General features: G+C 43.4%; 1 protein-coding gene across 5 annotated transcripts in view; it reads left to right on the top strand.

The window, feature by feature from the left end:
* Positions 1–6,286: 6,286 nt before the first annotated feature.
* CXXC4 (CXXC finger protein 4) overlaps positions 6,287–14,278 on the top strand; it is a 211,071-nt gene continuing 203,079 nt past the window's right edge. Inside the window, exons 1-3 of one of the 5 annotated variants that reach the window (XM_077278184.1) lie at positions 6,488–6,884; positions 8,302–8,390; positions 8,707–10,244. In XM_077278184.1, the coding sequence (XP_077134299.1) occupies positions 8,942–9,901 (960 nt within the window). In that variant the 5' untranslated portion in view covers positions 6,488–6,884; positions 8,302–8,390; positions 8,707–8,941 and the 3' untranslated portion in view covers positions 9,902–10,244. Of the gene's footprint in view, positions 6,352–6,485; positions 6,885–8,301; positions 8,391–8,706; positions 10,245–14,278 lie in introns of those variants that run through there. The other 4 variants (XM_077278191.1, XM_077278176.1, XM_077278198.1 and 1 more) reach the window with 4 other exon arrangements.

Raw genomic sequence — 14,278 nt, 5'->3', positions numbered from 1 at the left:
TACAGCTACTTCATAAAAAGGGTGCATCCCCCATGGACCATGTCTATCCCTCGAACCATAAATTCTGTGCGATCGCAGTTGTAGGCCAACTTAAAGTGCCTTGGGATGGTTTTTAATTCCAGTGGATCCACTGTAGTCCTTGCTGCACCAATGTCCCGCACATGCTCCCTCACTCTCACCCGTAGCTCTAAAGAGCCCACATATATAAGTGGGCAGCTGCATTTTGCATAATATATCACATTTGTGCTGCTGCAATTGATATATTACCTCATTTCAAAATTCCTTTTACCCTCAGCAGTGAGAAGTGGAGCTGTGAAGGACATTGGCGCAAGCGGCACATTGGCCACAACTAAATCATGTTTTCATACATTGTCCAAGGTATTGCACTATTTGACATCTTTCACATATTGCTTGAAACCTGTGGTGTGCATAATAATGTGGAACATCTTCTTAAAGGGACTCTGTCACCTGAATTTGGAGGGAACAATTTTCAGTCATATGGGTGGGGTTTTCAGGTGTTTGATTCACCCTTTACTTACCCGCTGGCTGCATGCTGGCTGCAATATTGGATTGAAGTTCATTCTCTGTCCCCCGTTGTACATGCCTGCACAAGGCAAACTTGTGGTCATTTTTGAACGGGCCTATTACAGTGTTGTTTTTAGCTACTTTAAGTGTATTATTTGAATACCTGTAGCATTATTAAACTATAATGTTGGTCATTATCAAATAAAAATGGAATAAAAAACTTAATTTTTCTTTATTTTGTTTTCAATAAGGTGACATGGCCTTATTGCATTCTGCACATAAATTAAAAACTTGTGCTTTGATAACTATAACAAATATAACTATAACATGAAATTCAACTGAATGCAAACATTTTGAAATAATAAAAACTTCATTTTTTTCTGAAAAGGTTCACACTATTCTATTTATGCATTCAGCACAACAAAAATGCACATTTTTTATAAATACATATTTTGCACAACTAAAACAAATCATATCTGACTTATGGTCACTTGATGGAGGACAAAAGCAGCATCTTTTCCTTTTAGGCTGGCAGCAGTGCTGGTGAAGGACATTCGTTCGGTAGCAGAGCTGCTGGAGACTGTGGTTTCGCTTCCTTGAGACCACGATGCAGGATACTTTGAACAATGGCTGCTGTTCTTTCATTTCTGGGATTCAATTTTCTCCCTTCAATATATGGCCAAATAAGGGATTTTCCTAATTCTTCCAAAAACAGTCTTCTTTTATGCAGTTTATTTTTGTTCTAATTGGGGTCTATTTCAAATCATAAGACAAATGCAATGTATGCTGACACATTAAGAATATTATAAAAAACAATCGATTGGTTTTTCGTTTGCATGTATAAGTAGTTATCAGTTGATCAAGTGTATCAACGGCCCCTTTTGTGGCATCGTACTGTAATATCATGTCTGGCTTTCTGGCTTCTCGATTGCTTATTGCATTGTCATGGTGCATCGTGCTCATCAGAGTAACTTTTTTCTTTTTGGGAATGTAAGAAACTACAGTACTGTTGTATCTCCAATAAAATAAAACAGAGATATATGCACACCTCTATTACTAAGGATACCTTGAGGCAGATCTGGCTTGAATTTTCTTACAGTACCCAGCATCTTCATTTTTCTTTTTAGCAACATCTGCCCTAGTTGGTAGGACGTGAAAAAGTTGTCACATTTTGCCCTTTTAGTCCTTGTGTCAAGTCTACAACAACTTGCATACCCTGATTTTTTTCAGCTCTTTCTCAAGGGTATTTTCCTGTATATACCTGAGCGTTTACATCGTATGAACTTTTGCTGTCACAAAGTGTCCATATTTTGATGCTGTACTTTGCTGGCTTACTCGGTATATATGGTCGGAATGGGCACCTACCTCGGAATGGCACCAGTTGTTCATCGACAGTTACATTTTCACCAATATTATACAGTCTTGGCAGAATCTCTACCCATGTATCTCAAATCTTTCTAATAAGGGCTAGTTTATCCATAGCTCATCTTTCATTTCTATCTGTTTTATCATTAAACTGCAGTACTCGGGAAATCTCATGAAACCTTTCAAGAGACATTGTAGCTCTAAATATGTGGCGGACGGTTTCTGAATGCCACAAACTTTTAGTTAATTCACCAAAAGAATTGTATACTCCTGCTAAAAGTAGTAAACCAATAAAAGCATTTAGAACTGGGAAATCGAAAATTGTTCCATTTATCACCATAAAGTTGCTGTCCCTCAATGTTTGTAATTTGTATTATAATTAGTGATGAGCGAGCATGCTCGTTACTCGAGTTTTCCGAGCATGCTCGGGTGTTCTCCGAGTATCTTGAGCATGCTCGTAGATTATGTTTGAGTCCCCGCAGCTGCATGATTTGCGGCACTTAGACAACCTTACAGAGCCCCTGATTTTCCATTTGTTAATCACAGTTTGAACGCTGCAGACTGGCATTATACGTCTCTCCAGGTCTCCGTCTAACCATGAGACGACTAGGCGTTGGGCAAAGCTGAAAATTAGACTCATCAGAGAAGATTACCTTACTCCAGTCCTCCATGGCAGGGGTGTCAAACTGCATTCCTCAAGGGCTGCAAACAGGTCATGTTTTCAGGATTTCCTTGTATTGCACAGGTGATCATTTAATCACCTGCACAGAATGATTCCAGCACCTTGTGCAATGAGAAGGAAATCTTGAAAACACGCATGGTTTGAGGCCCTCGAGGAATGCAGTTTGACACCCCTGCTCTATGGTCCAATCCTTATGGTCTTTGGCAAACTTCAGCCTGGCTCTCCTTTGCTTCTCATTTATGAAAGGCTTTTTTTTAAGCTTTACATGACTTGAGTCCTGCCTCTAGGAGCGTGTTACGAACTGTTCTTGCCAAGCACTTCACCCCAGCTGCCATTTTCCATTCCTTTTGTAGGTCACTTGATGTCATCCTGCGGTTGCTGATTGACATTCGAATGACGGTCATCCCGGTCAGTGGAGAGTCGTTTCCGCCCTCTGTCTGTAGCTTTGTTCTCCCCAATATCTGCTGCTTGACCTTGTTGTAATGGACTACCGTCTTAGAAATTTTAAGGATGGAGGCAACATGACTCTCACTGTATCCCTCTGCTAGTAAAGCCAGAATTGAGCCCTTCTTTTCCTCACTCAAGACTTTTATTCTTTCCAACTCATTTGGCATGGTTAAAAGTTATTTTTTCATTCCTATTACTTTTGGGATATTAGGCTACGTTCACATTAGCGTTAAGCTAATGTGCGTCGGGTTTGCGTCGGCGACGCAGCGGCGACGCATGCGTCATGCGCCCCCTATACTTAACATGGGGGACGCATGCGTTTTTTTTTGTTGCGTTGTGCCACACATGCGTCTTTTTTGCCGCAAGCGTCGGACCAAGAAAACGCAACAAGTTGCATTTTTCTTGCGTCCGATTTTCGGCAAAAAACGACGCATGCGTCGCAAAACGCAGCGTTTTTGCGTGCGTTTTGCCGCGTTTTTGCGTGCGTTGTGCGTTGCGTCGCCGACGCAGCGGCGCACAACGCTAGTGTGAACTTAGCCTTACTAGCACTTGTTTTGCCATCCAGCTTGTCCTATTGCAAGAGGATTGTGAACACCACAACAGGGTTTTTTCATACTTTCCTTTGTTAAAAAAGATTCGGTTCAGGTGATCACCTAATCAGAAGCACATTAAGTAGAATGAGGTGTACTTTGGTTGGAGTTCACCTGACACTGGAATGGAATGGCTGTCAGACATGTAGAGAAGCTGATTTTTATAAAACTGTGCAGTGGTCTTTTAACCCCTTCACCCCCGGAGCTTTTTCCGTTTTTCCGTTTTCGTTTTTCGCTCCCCTCCTTCCCAGAGCCATAACTTTTTTATTTTTCTGTCAATTTGGCCATGTGAGGGCTTATTTTTTGCGGGACGAGTTGTACTTTTGAACGACATCATTGGTTTTACCATGTCGTGTACTAGAAAACGGGAAAAAAATTCCAAGTGCAGTGAAATTGCAAAAAAAGTGCAATCCCACACTTGTTTTTTGCTTGCCTATTTTGCTAGGTTCACTAAATGCTAAAACTGACCTGCCATTATGATTCTCCAGGTCAGTACGAGTTCATAGACACCTAACATGACTAGGTTCTTTTTTACCTAAGTGGTGAAAAAAAATTCCAAACTTTGCAAAAAAATAAATAAATAAAATTGCGCCATTTTCCGATACCCGTAGCGTCTCCATTTTTCGTGATCTGGGGTCGGGTGAGGGCTTATTTTTTGCGTGCCGAGCTGGCATTTTTAATGATAGCATTTCGGTGCAGATACGTTCTTTTGATCGCCCGTTATTGCATTTTAATGCAATGTCGTGGCGACCAAAAAAACGTAAATCTGGCGTTTCGATTTTTTTTTTCATTACGCCGTTTAGCGATCAGGTTAATGCTTTTTTTTTATTGATAGATCGGGCGATTCTGAACACGGCGATACCAAATATGTGTAGGTTGGGCTTTTTTTTTATTGATTTATTTTGATTGGGGCGAAAGGGGGGTGATTTAAACTTTTATATTTTTTTTATTTTTTTCACATTTTTTTTTACTTTTTTTTTTAACTTTTACCATGCTTCTATAGCCTCCATGGGAGGCTAGAAGCAGGCACAGCCCGATCGGCTCTGCTACATAACAGCGATCATCAGATCGCTGTTATGTAGCTAAAATGCAGGTGTGCTGTGAGCGCCGACCACAGGGGGGCGCTCACAGCCACCGGCAATCAGTAACCATAGAGGTCTCCAGGACCTCTATGGTTACAATGGAGGAGCATCGCCGACCCCCGATCATGTGACAGGGGTCGGCGATGCGCTCATATCCGGCCGCACGGCCGGATGCGGTAGTTAAATGCCGCTGTCTGAGTTTGACAGCGGCATTTAACTAGTTAATAGCGGCGGGTGATCGCGATTTCACCCGCCGCTATTGCGCGCACATGTCAGCTGTAAAAAACAGCTGACATGTCGCGACTTTGATGTGCGCTCACCGCCGGAGCGCACATCAAAGCGGGGGTCCCGACATGTGACGTACTATTACGTCACATGTCGGGAAGGGGTTAATTGTTGCCACAGCTGTATATATAGATATATATCTATATATAGAATATATGGTATATTACATGACCATACACGGATATTATATACGTTGCCACACATATATATTACATGACCATATACACAGATATTATATGCGTTGCTCTATATATATATATAGAATATACTGTAATGACATATGACCAATGACCATATGCAGATATTATATACGTGGCCACACACACATATACAGTATATGTGACCATACAGATATTATATACGTTTTATATATACATACACGGTATATTATATGTGACCATACAGATATTATATACGTTTTATATATACATACACGGTATATTATATGTGACCATACAGATATTATATACGTTTTATATATACATACACTGTATATTATATGTGACCATACAGATATTATATACGTGGCCACACACACATATATATATATACAGTATATGTGACCATACAGATATTATATACGTTTTATATATACATACACGGTATATTATATGTGACCATACAGATATTATATACGTGGCCACACACACACATATATATATACAGTATATGTGACCATACAGATATTATATACGTTTTATATATACATACACGGTATATTATATGTGACCATACAGATATTATATACGTTTTATATATACATACACGGTATATTATATGTGACCATACAGATATTATATACGTGGCCACACACACATATATATATATATATACAGTATATGTGACCATACAGATATTATATACGTTTTATATATACATACACGGTATATTATATGTGACCATACAGATATTATATACGTGGCCACACATATATACACAGGCTATAGAGCTTCCAGCAGGAAACACCAGCCGCCGCCGCCGCCTCACACCTCGGGGATAAAGGAGAGGGAGGTCACATGAAATTTCTTGTCACCAGAGGATAAGGATGCTGCTAGAAGCGTGAAGTGTATTATCCCCCTGCCTGGCGTCCGTCCTTCCTGCCTTCCCCGCGCCATGAGCCCCCGCAGGACGAGGCAGTGTCACTCCCCTCACTCCGACCCCCAGACAATAATAATAATAATGGCAGCCGTGTCCCTGCGGAGGGCTGCGGGGGGAGCGGGAGACGTGGCTGCCGCTCTGGAGCTGAGCGGAGGATTTGCTGCTCTGTGTGTGGAGGGGGTGTAATAGGAGGAGGGGAGGGAGACTACAGAGAGCGCAGCGCCCGCCGTGTGTGTGTGCGCCTCTGATTCCCGGTGTAATTTGCAGCCAATCATCAGTAGGTGTCCACATCCCTGCATCCTCCTCACCTCGGCGCCAATAACTCTCCACCTCTCCGCTGCCTCCCTCCTCCTCCTCCTCCTCTCCCCATCCCCCTCCTGCTTCCTCTCCCCCTCGCCTCCTCCTCCCCTCGCAGCCCCCCCATGCCTCTCAGCCACACGCAGAGAAAGAGAGAGAGACTGACTGACTCCCAGGCTGCTGCCTCCTCCCGCCCTCCCTCCTCACACACATCGACTGGAAACTGAGTGGCGAGCAGCGCACAGGGAGAGCCAGCCAGAGACACACACAGTGAGGGGAGCGCAGGACCACCGAGACCGGCACCGGCGGCGGTACCATCCTCCTCCTCCTCCTCCTCCTCCTCCTCCTCCTCACACATGTCCTCTGCTCTGTAACACCAGCAGGGGGGAGCTAGAGTCCATGTCCTGGAGCTGCCAGGGCACCTGGAGTGTGTCCCTCCTGCCCACGGTGCCATGTGTGGGGGGAATTAGCGCAGACAGCAGCAGTGTGCAGCCTCCTCTCCTCCATCCAGGGGTAAGTACCCGGATCGTGGGCTCCCACCGTGCCCCCTCCTCCCCTGTGCCATCCCTCAGTGCCTGTGCCCTCTGCTGTAATGGGACTAATGGTCTCATTTAGTAATTAATCTGCCCCTCCCCCAGGTGACCTTTGATCTGTATGGAGTCACAGCAGACATGGCACATTACCAATCCCCTGGCACAGGAATACTCATTGCCAACTATTAGTGTTTGCCCTCCTGCCCCATGCCACCTCCAGCTCATCACTTCTTCCCTGGCACACTTTCCTGCACTCCATGTATTTGTGTGTGATGGGGGCACGGTTGCACGGTTGTTGTTCTCCTGGCATAACTAGTTTGCAAGTTTCCACGTTGCATGATGGCAGGAGCCGCCTGTCCCGTGCATGCCTATCCCCGCTCCGCCTGGAGCCTTTTGGGGCAGCCTTTGTGCAGACCCCTGAGTGTCGGAGGCTCGGCTTTCCTTGATGGAGGGCACAGACAGCGGTGCTTCCTCTTGGCAGAAAGAGCAAGGTCTTCCTGGGATTTCAGATCCCTATCCGTATTCCCGGAGGATATGGCGTGTAAATAAAGGAAGAGTGGTGGCTCATGTATTTCCTATTTCAGCCCATGTTGGCGGGAAGTAAATGCTTCATTAGTCTAATTATAGGTGTAATTAGTGGAACTGATAACCGTTCTGAACTTTGGGTATTTGCATGGCTGAGCATTCTCCCCCCTGGATAGATTCCTAGATTATTAGGGAATTTGGGCTGCCATGGTCCAGTGAGATGTCCGACTTCCCTGTGGAAATGATGGTGATGATGATTAGATTGCGAGCGCTGGTGTTTACCATGCAGATGTCTATCTGATATGCTGGAAAAGTTGGAGGCGCTGTAGTGCTGGCGGCCCCTCTGGGGAGACAATGCCGCCCCTCCGGTCCTGTGGTGTGCAGGTGCCTGTTATTGTCACTGTGTGCTGTCACCAGGGCTCAGGATGCAGAGGGCTTCTGTGATTGTAAAGAGCTCAGCCTCCCTACAGCTGCTGGCTCTTAGATAACGCCACAAGAATATGAAATTGCCTGACTTATTTTTATCTGGCCCCTTTCTCATCTCTTCCTCTCCTTGCCTTGCGTCCGCTCTCCCTCCTTCACATTGCAGGGGCCCACCTCCCCACTCCCCATCATTTAAATGGCTGCTCCAATTGAGACCTGTCCTTGGTACATTGAATTAAGACCCTAGCAGTGCCAGCTGTGCTGGGATTCAAACTAATGACCGTCAGACACAGAAGGACACTGTGGCAGCTGGTAGTTCCTATTTTGCCTGCCTTTTTAGTGGCGATTGTGTACAGGCGGCCTCTCGCTGGCATTGTGCTTATACTCTGATGCATTGTCGACTTTCTCAGCACTTAATTTGCTAATTTCCTGTTCATTTTTCTCTTCAGCCCATTTTGCTTGCAGCCTTCCAGCATTTCCGCGCCTTGACAAGACTTTGTTCATGCATTTCATAACGTTAAATGCCCTCTGGTTAGAGGTACCATAACCCTTTCCATCTCTGATTTACATGTCTTTTGATCTCTACTTTCTGTCTCCCTTGGCATTTGTCAACACCCCCAATTTCGCTCTCCCGCTCCTCCTCCTCCTCCTCTCTCCCCTCTCACCAGTCTCAGGTATTCTATCCGGCTATTAATGCTATTATGCAATTCAATTATGTTCGGGGGAATAGGAGGGGGTGGGGGAGTGATATTTATTAATGTGATGGAAATGATTTTGACAGTGTATTTATTTATTTTTTTCTTTCTTCCCCGTGCACCTTTTTGGAATGATTCTCTTTGTTTTACTTGGAACAGTTGGCGTTTGTGATAATGCACAAGAAGATGCTCCGTGACAAAGTGCTGTCTGCTGAGAAATCACCTACAAAGAAATAAAAGGCACTTCTCCCGATTTCACAACCCTGCCAAAATCGAGATAAAACCAGTTGCTTATTGAGGGTCTCACCCAAGAATAAAGGTGACTGAATTAAGCAGTTTCGGTGGTTTCCCCCCTCTCTCCCCTCCTACCCCCTTCCACCTACCCTCCTCAGAGATGTCCAATATGAACACCAATGTTTGCGTGGAGAATGGACAGAACCCTGAGGCCGCCGTGCTCCCCAAGGATAACCTGGTGGAGGGGGCTCTGAACAGCCTCATGGATTACAATTCGGAAATGGAGAGGTACCGGTCCTTTGCTACCTTTTACAAAACCAATGGTGCGTTCCCTCAGGCTGCTAAGATTGCCAGGATCACCACCCCTATCTTCCCCAGTGCCCGGATTGGCATGTCTCCTTGGAACTGTGATAATGCAATGCTTTGGGGAAGGAAATCAGCAGCTATCAACCCTAATAGGACCAGCATGCACAGAAACGACTCCCAAAGGCTGGGGAAGCCTGGCGGAGCGCCAGAGTCGTTGCAAATGGCAAATAATAATTTCCTTTCCACCTTATCCCCTGAACACTGCAGACCTTTGGCAGGGGAATGCATGAACAAGCTCAAATGCGGCGCCGCTGAAGCAGAGATAATGAATCTCCCTGAACGCGTTGGAACTTTTTCCGCTATTCCGGCTCTAGGGGGCATCTCATTACCTCCAGGGGTCATCGTCATGACAGCCCTTCACTCCCCCGCAGCAGCCTCGGCAGCCGTCACAGACAGTGCGTTTCAAATTGCCAATCTGGCAGACTGCCCGCAGAATAATTCTTCGGGAGCCGGCGGGAACCCTGCCAAGAAGAAGAGGAAAAGGTGTGGGGTCTGTGTGCCCTGCAAGAGGCTCATCAACTGTGGAGTCTGCAGCAGTTGCAGGAACCGCAAAACAGGACACCAGATCTGCAAATTTAGGAAATGTGAAGAGCTTAAGAAAAAACCTGGCACTTCACTAGAGGTCAGAGGAGATGATTCTTTCTTTCCCTGCCTTCCCAGCTCCCTGCTTCCCCCTATCCCTCCACCCCTCCAGTGCTTCTTGTCTGGCTTCAAGACGCACTATCCCTTTTCCGATACCTCCTGCGGGTTGTGAGGTTGTCATTTATGCACAGCCAGATGTGCACAGAGAGGTTATTGGTGTGTATGTGTGTGTGACCATACCGCTTGACACTTTTACAACTTTTTCTCACACATAGAAAGTATTAACCCTGCACTGCCGGGGAGGTACAGTATATATTGTGTGCGAGAGATCATCTCAAGATCTGAATTTATTTTCGGTGTCATAAGATTGTGTTTGAAGAGCTGCTGTACCCAGTCCTATTAAATTATACAGAAAATGTTTGTAAACTGTTTTTTTTTTTTTTGGTCCTGTAAAGTCCTAACCACTAAACTAATGATGAGTGAAATCTGCAATAAACTTTATCTTACACTTCAAACACTCATGTGTGTGTGTATGTGTGAATGAGTTGCTGCCAAACTGGTTTTGTGGACACTAACTGCTGCGATTCTTCATAATGAAGTGCTATAATGCCTGCTGTATTGCTACAGATAAAGGTTTTTTCCTTTTTTGTCTGGTCAAAAGTTCCTGTTTTTTCCCTCACATTTCTTATATTTGTGAGGGAGTACATAATGAGATGTAGATGGCTGACACACAGGTATACATGGAGATTGTGCAGAAGCTTAATGGGACATAAGACCAAGAGTACCTTCCATTTCTTGTCCCAAGCTGCATGACCACTATGGATGCACATCAAGTTTAGAATACGCCTCACAAGGTGTCTAATTCTATGGAACTGAGTGAGAAACCAAGTCTTGCGAAAGTTAACTGTCTATTTGCCAATGGTTAATATCTTCCTATTTCACAAGGGGTTAAACTTATTTTAAAAGGCAATGACTAGTAAAAGAAGGTATATTCATTAGATCACTCCCATTCCTCTAAAGCAGGCTGATTTGGTGGCCTCTCTGGGGCCAGGAAGGGATGATGTTCAGTTCTTGGGTCACCTAACCACCGAGGCTCGTGATAGCCTACCACGTCAGTTGAGTGAAACTGATTAATTCGAGTCACCAGACTTGTAGCCAGTCACAGGCCTCAGTGGTCAGGTGATCACTGAACTGGAGGTCATCACTTCCTGACTTGGCAGAGACCACATCAGAATTGTCTCTGCTGAAGTATTGGGTGTTAGAACCAGTAAATACACTTTATTTTTTCTATTTTATAACGTTCCCTGCTTTTAAAGCTGATTTGTTACCAGATTTATCAATACAAAGTGAATTAGTTATTACATAAATCTCACAGGCCTGATGAGTCTGGTGTACAGTTATGGCTAAAATTGAGACTGATGTAAATTTTTGTTTTCAGTGGTTTTTAAATCTTTTTTTCTAGATGTTTCTATGGTTACTGAAGTACAATTATAAGTATTTTATAACTTTTTACACTTTTATTAACAAGTAAATCAAATTCATGCAAAGCCTTAAGTTTGACAGTGTTGTCACTTGTTTTTCAAGACTTTTACCCTTCGTTCAGGCATGCTGGTTATCAACTTCATGGCCAAATCCTGACGGCAACCTATTCTTGTCTAAACAATGCTTGGAGTTTCTCACAATTTTTGTGTTTTTCTTCGTCCTTTTGCTTTTTGAGGATCGACCATAGGTTCTCAATGAGATTGAGATGTGGGGAGGTTTCTGGCCATTGACCCAAAATGTAAATGTTTTGCATCCCGAGCCACATAGTTATCACTTTTACCTTGTGACAAGGTGCTCCATCATGCTAGAAAAGCATTGTTCATCACCAAATTGGATCATTAGAAGTTGGTCTTGGAGGATATTTAGATGCCATTCTTTATGATATTGTTCTTAGGCATAATTGTAAGTAAGCCCACTCCCTTGGTTGACAAGCAGCCCCACACATGAATTGTCTCAGGATGCTTTACTGCTGGTTTGACAAAGGACGTATGGCAACGCTCACTTTTTCTTCTCCGGACAATCCTTCCAGACGTCCCAAACAGTCTGAAGGAAGATTCATCAGAGAAAATTATCTTTCAGAAAGCACAGTGATTGGATGGTAGAGGACTAAAGTAATGTTATTTTCTCTCGAGAAGCCCCCTTCAGATAGTTTGAGGCATGGGGAATAATGATTGTCCGGAGAAGAAAAGGTGATCGCTACCACAAGCAGAAGTGATAACAAAAGTATCTTGTTTAATTAAACTTTTAAATTTTGGATCCATGGCTAGGAAACTCCCCAGACTCAATAACATTTTGAACCTGTGGGCAAAAACCCCCCACAGAAATTGTGATAAACTCCAAGCACTGATTAGACAAGAGTGTGTTGTCATCAGTCAGGATTTGGCCCAGAAACTGCTATCCAACTGTCAGGGCAAAATTCGGAAGTCTTGAAAAATAAGGACAACATTGTGAAAATTGAGTATTTGCATAAACTTGATATAGTTGTCAATAAAGTGTAAAAACTTTTGAAATGCTGATAATTGTACTTAGTAACCATAGAAACATCAGAATAAAATATCTAAAAAGACTGAAGAATCAAACTATGAAATCCAAAATTTGTGTCAGTGTCAGAACTTTTGACCACGACTGCATCGTGCACAACTGCATTTGACCATGAGTTCCTTTTGATGTTGCATTCAGCTAAATAGTGACTAGAGAAATCCAGGCTTATGCTGCAAAAACAAGCCTTTTAGGGGTATAAAATTAGTGGTAATCAGCAGCGCTTTGGGCGCAGCATATGTCCACTCCGTCCAAAGCGCTGCTGGCTTTTGAGCGTAGGTGATTCCCGCATGTGTTCATTGAACCGTGCCAAATCACTGCGCCCAATACATTGTACGGGGTTGTTTATCTTGTGGAGACTGAGCGTCTCTGCAAGATAAATTGACATGTTGCGGACTGGACAGACGCGGGCGCGCATGTCCGTCTCCGCAGGGAAGCCGGAGGTGTCTGTGAACACATAGTGGACATGGAATTTCTTGAAATCCATTCTACTATGCTGTAACATTTGGACTCTGCGGATCTACGTGGGAATATACCCTTAAATGGCCAACTTTATTAAAATTAAAATCTGTATCAGTTTCAAACTGTGCTTATCTTTGTATATATTTGTCAGTATAGTCCTGACATATAGTCCAGTTAAAAAGTGAAAGAGCTCATGAGTCTAAGTAAGTGCACCATCTTCATCAGGTCTAATATCAATTTAGTAATGCATGTTATATTGTGAAATCTGGTGACAAATCTACTATATTTTTTTATTCCAGTACAACTGCATAAAATGAACAGTTAAAAGGTTATTCTGGTTGAAAGATGCTATCACCTATCTACAGGATAGTGGTACATTTTAGATCGGAGAGAGTCTGACTGTGGGACCTCTGCGAATAGCCAGAATGGAACACTTATCCAGATTAGAATGGAGCAACAGTATATACACCCAACCACAACTAAGTTTATTCTCTATAAGACTGCCTGAGTGCTTTATTTGGATTATTCCAGCAGTCACATAAGAAATGAATGGCGTTTTGATAGAGTATGCAGACTGCTGTTTTATTCTATTAGGGATAACTTCTTCCTACCAGAATAGCCCATTCAAGGTGTTCTCTTGGCCTTTGATATTAAAAGATTATATACATCGGTTAATGTGTCATTTGTGAAACTCCCACCATCCTGACATTGATGGCCTAGCAATCAATATTAAAGGCCCGGACAACCCCTTAAGTATTGATTTAAGGCTAATGAACAAGGTGATCTACTGTATATGTGCTTTTTCTGTAGAAAACAAAAAAGGTAGATGCGGTAGAAAAAAAATCTGTCTGCAAACAATCATTTCAGTCTGAGAGAGCCTGACCATAGTGTTCTTCAGTTATTTCAGACAGGAAGTCCAGAAATTGTATATCAGACTCCATGACTATTTCTTTAGGTCCAGAATCTCCTGTGCTGGGAACTTCCAGATATATCTCCTTTTATATAAATGAATGCTATGAGCAGCACTTAGAAGCCTCACTGTTTTAAGCTTTTGACTCTCGGCTTAGTGTCCCTTGAACCCTTCAAGTATTATTTTTTTTTTACTGTTGTAATATAGGCCATGCAGACAGTGCTACTTTATCATATGCAGACTACCAGCTTGATTAATGTAACTTGCTAGAAGCATTGTGCTATTTCTGCTGTAAATGAGACACGGAAGGTTACTCCTTTCATTCATAAATGATCAGCCTCCCGACTCATTCAGTAATGAGCTTTGTTTTACGTCTAGTATCGCACACTTCCTGCAATTAGAATAAGTCAGGTCGTTATCAGCATGGCCCAAGTTGTGGCCAGCACAAGCCCTCGGCCTCCACCATCTCTGCTTGTGTCGCCTTTTTTGCAGAGCCCAGGGCACCTAAAGATTTTTATATAAGTCTCTTCGTTTCGTCTTGTAAACTAAGTGAAGTGGTAATTGTTTTATTGATATTAATAAAGCCATTGAACTGCT

This window comes from Ranitomeya variabilis, chromosome 1 (assembly GCF_051348905.1).
Source record: "Ranitomeya variabilis isolate aRanVar5 chromosome 1, aRanVar5.hap1, whole genome shotgun sequence".
In the NCBI taxonomy this organism is placed as follows: Eukaryota; Metazoa; Chordata; class Amphibia; order Anura; family Dendrobatidae; genus Ranitomeya; species Ranitomeya variabilis.
Note: the sequence above shows the minus strand (reverse complement) of the source record. Positions and strands in the feature narration are given on the sequence as shown.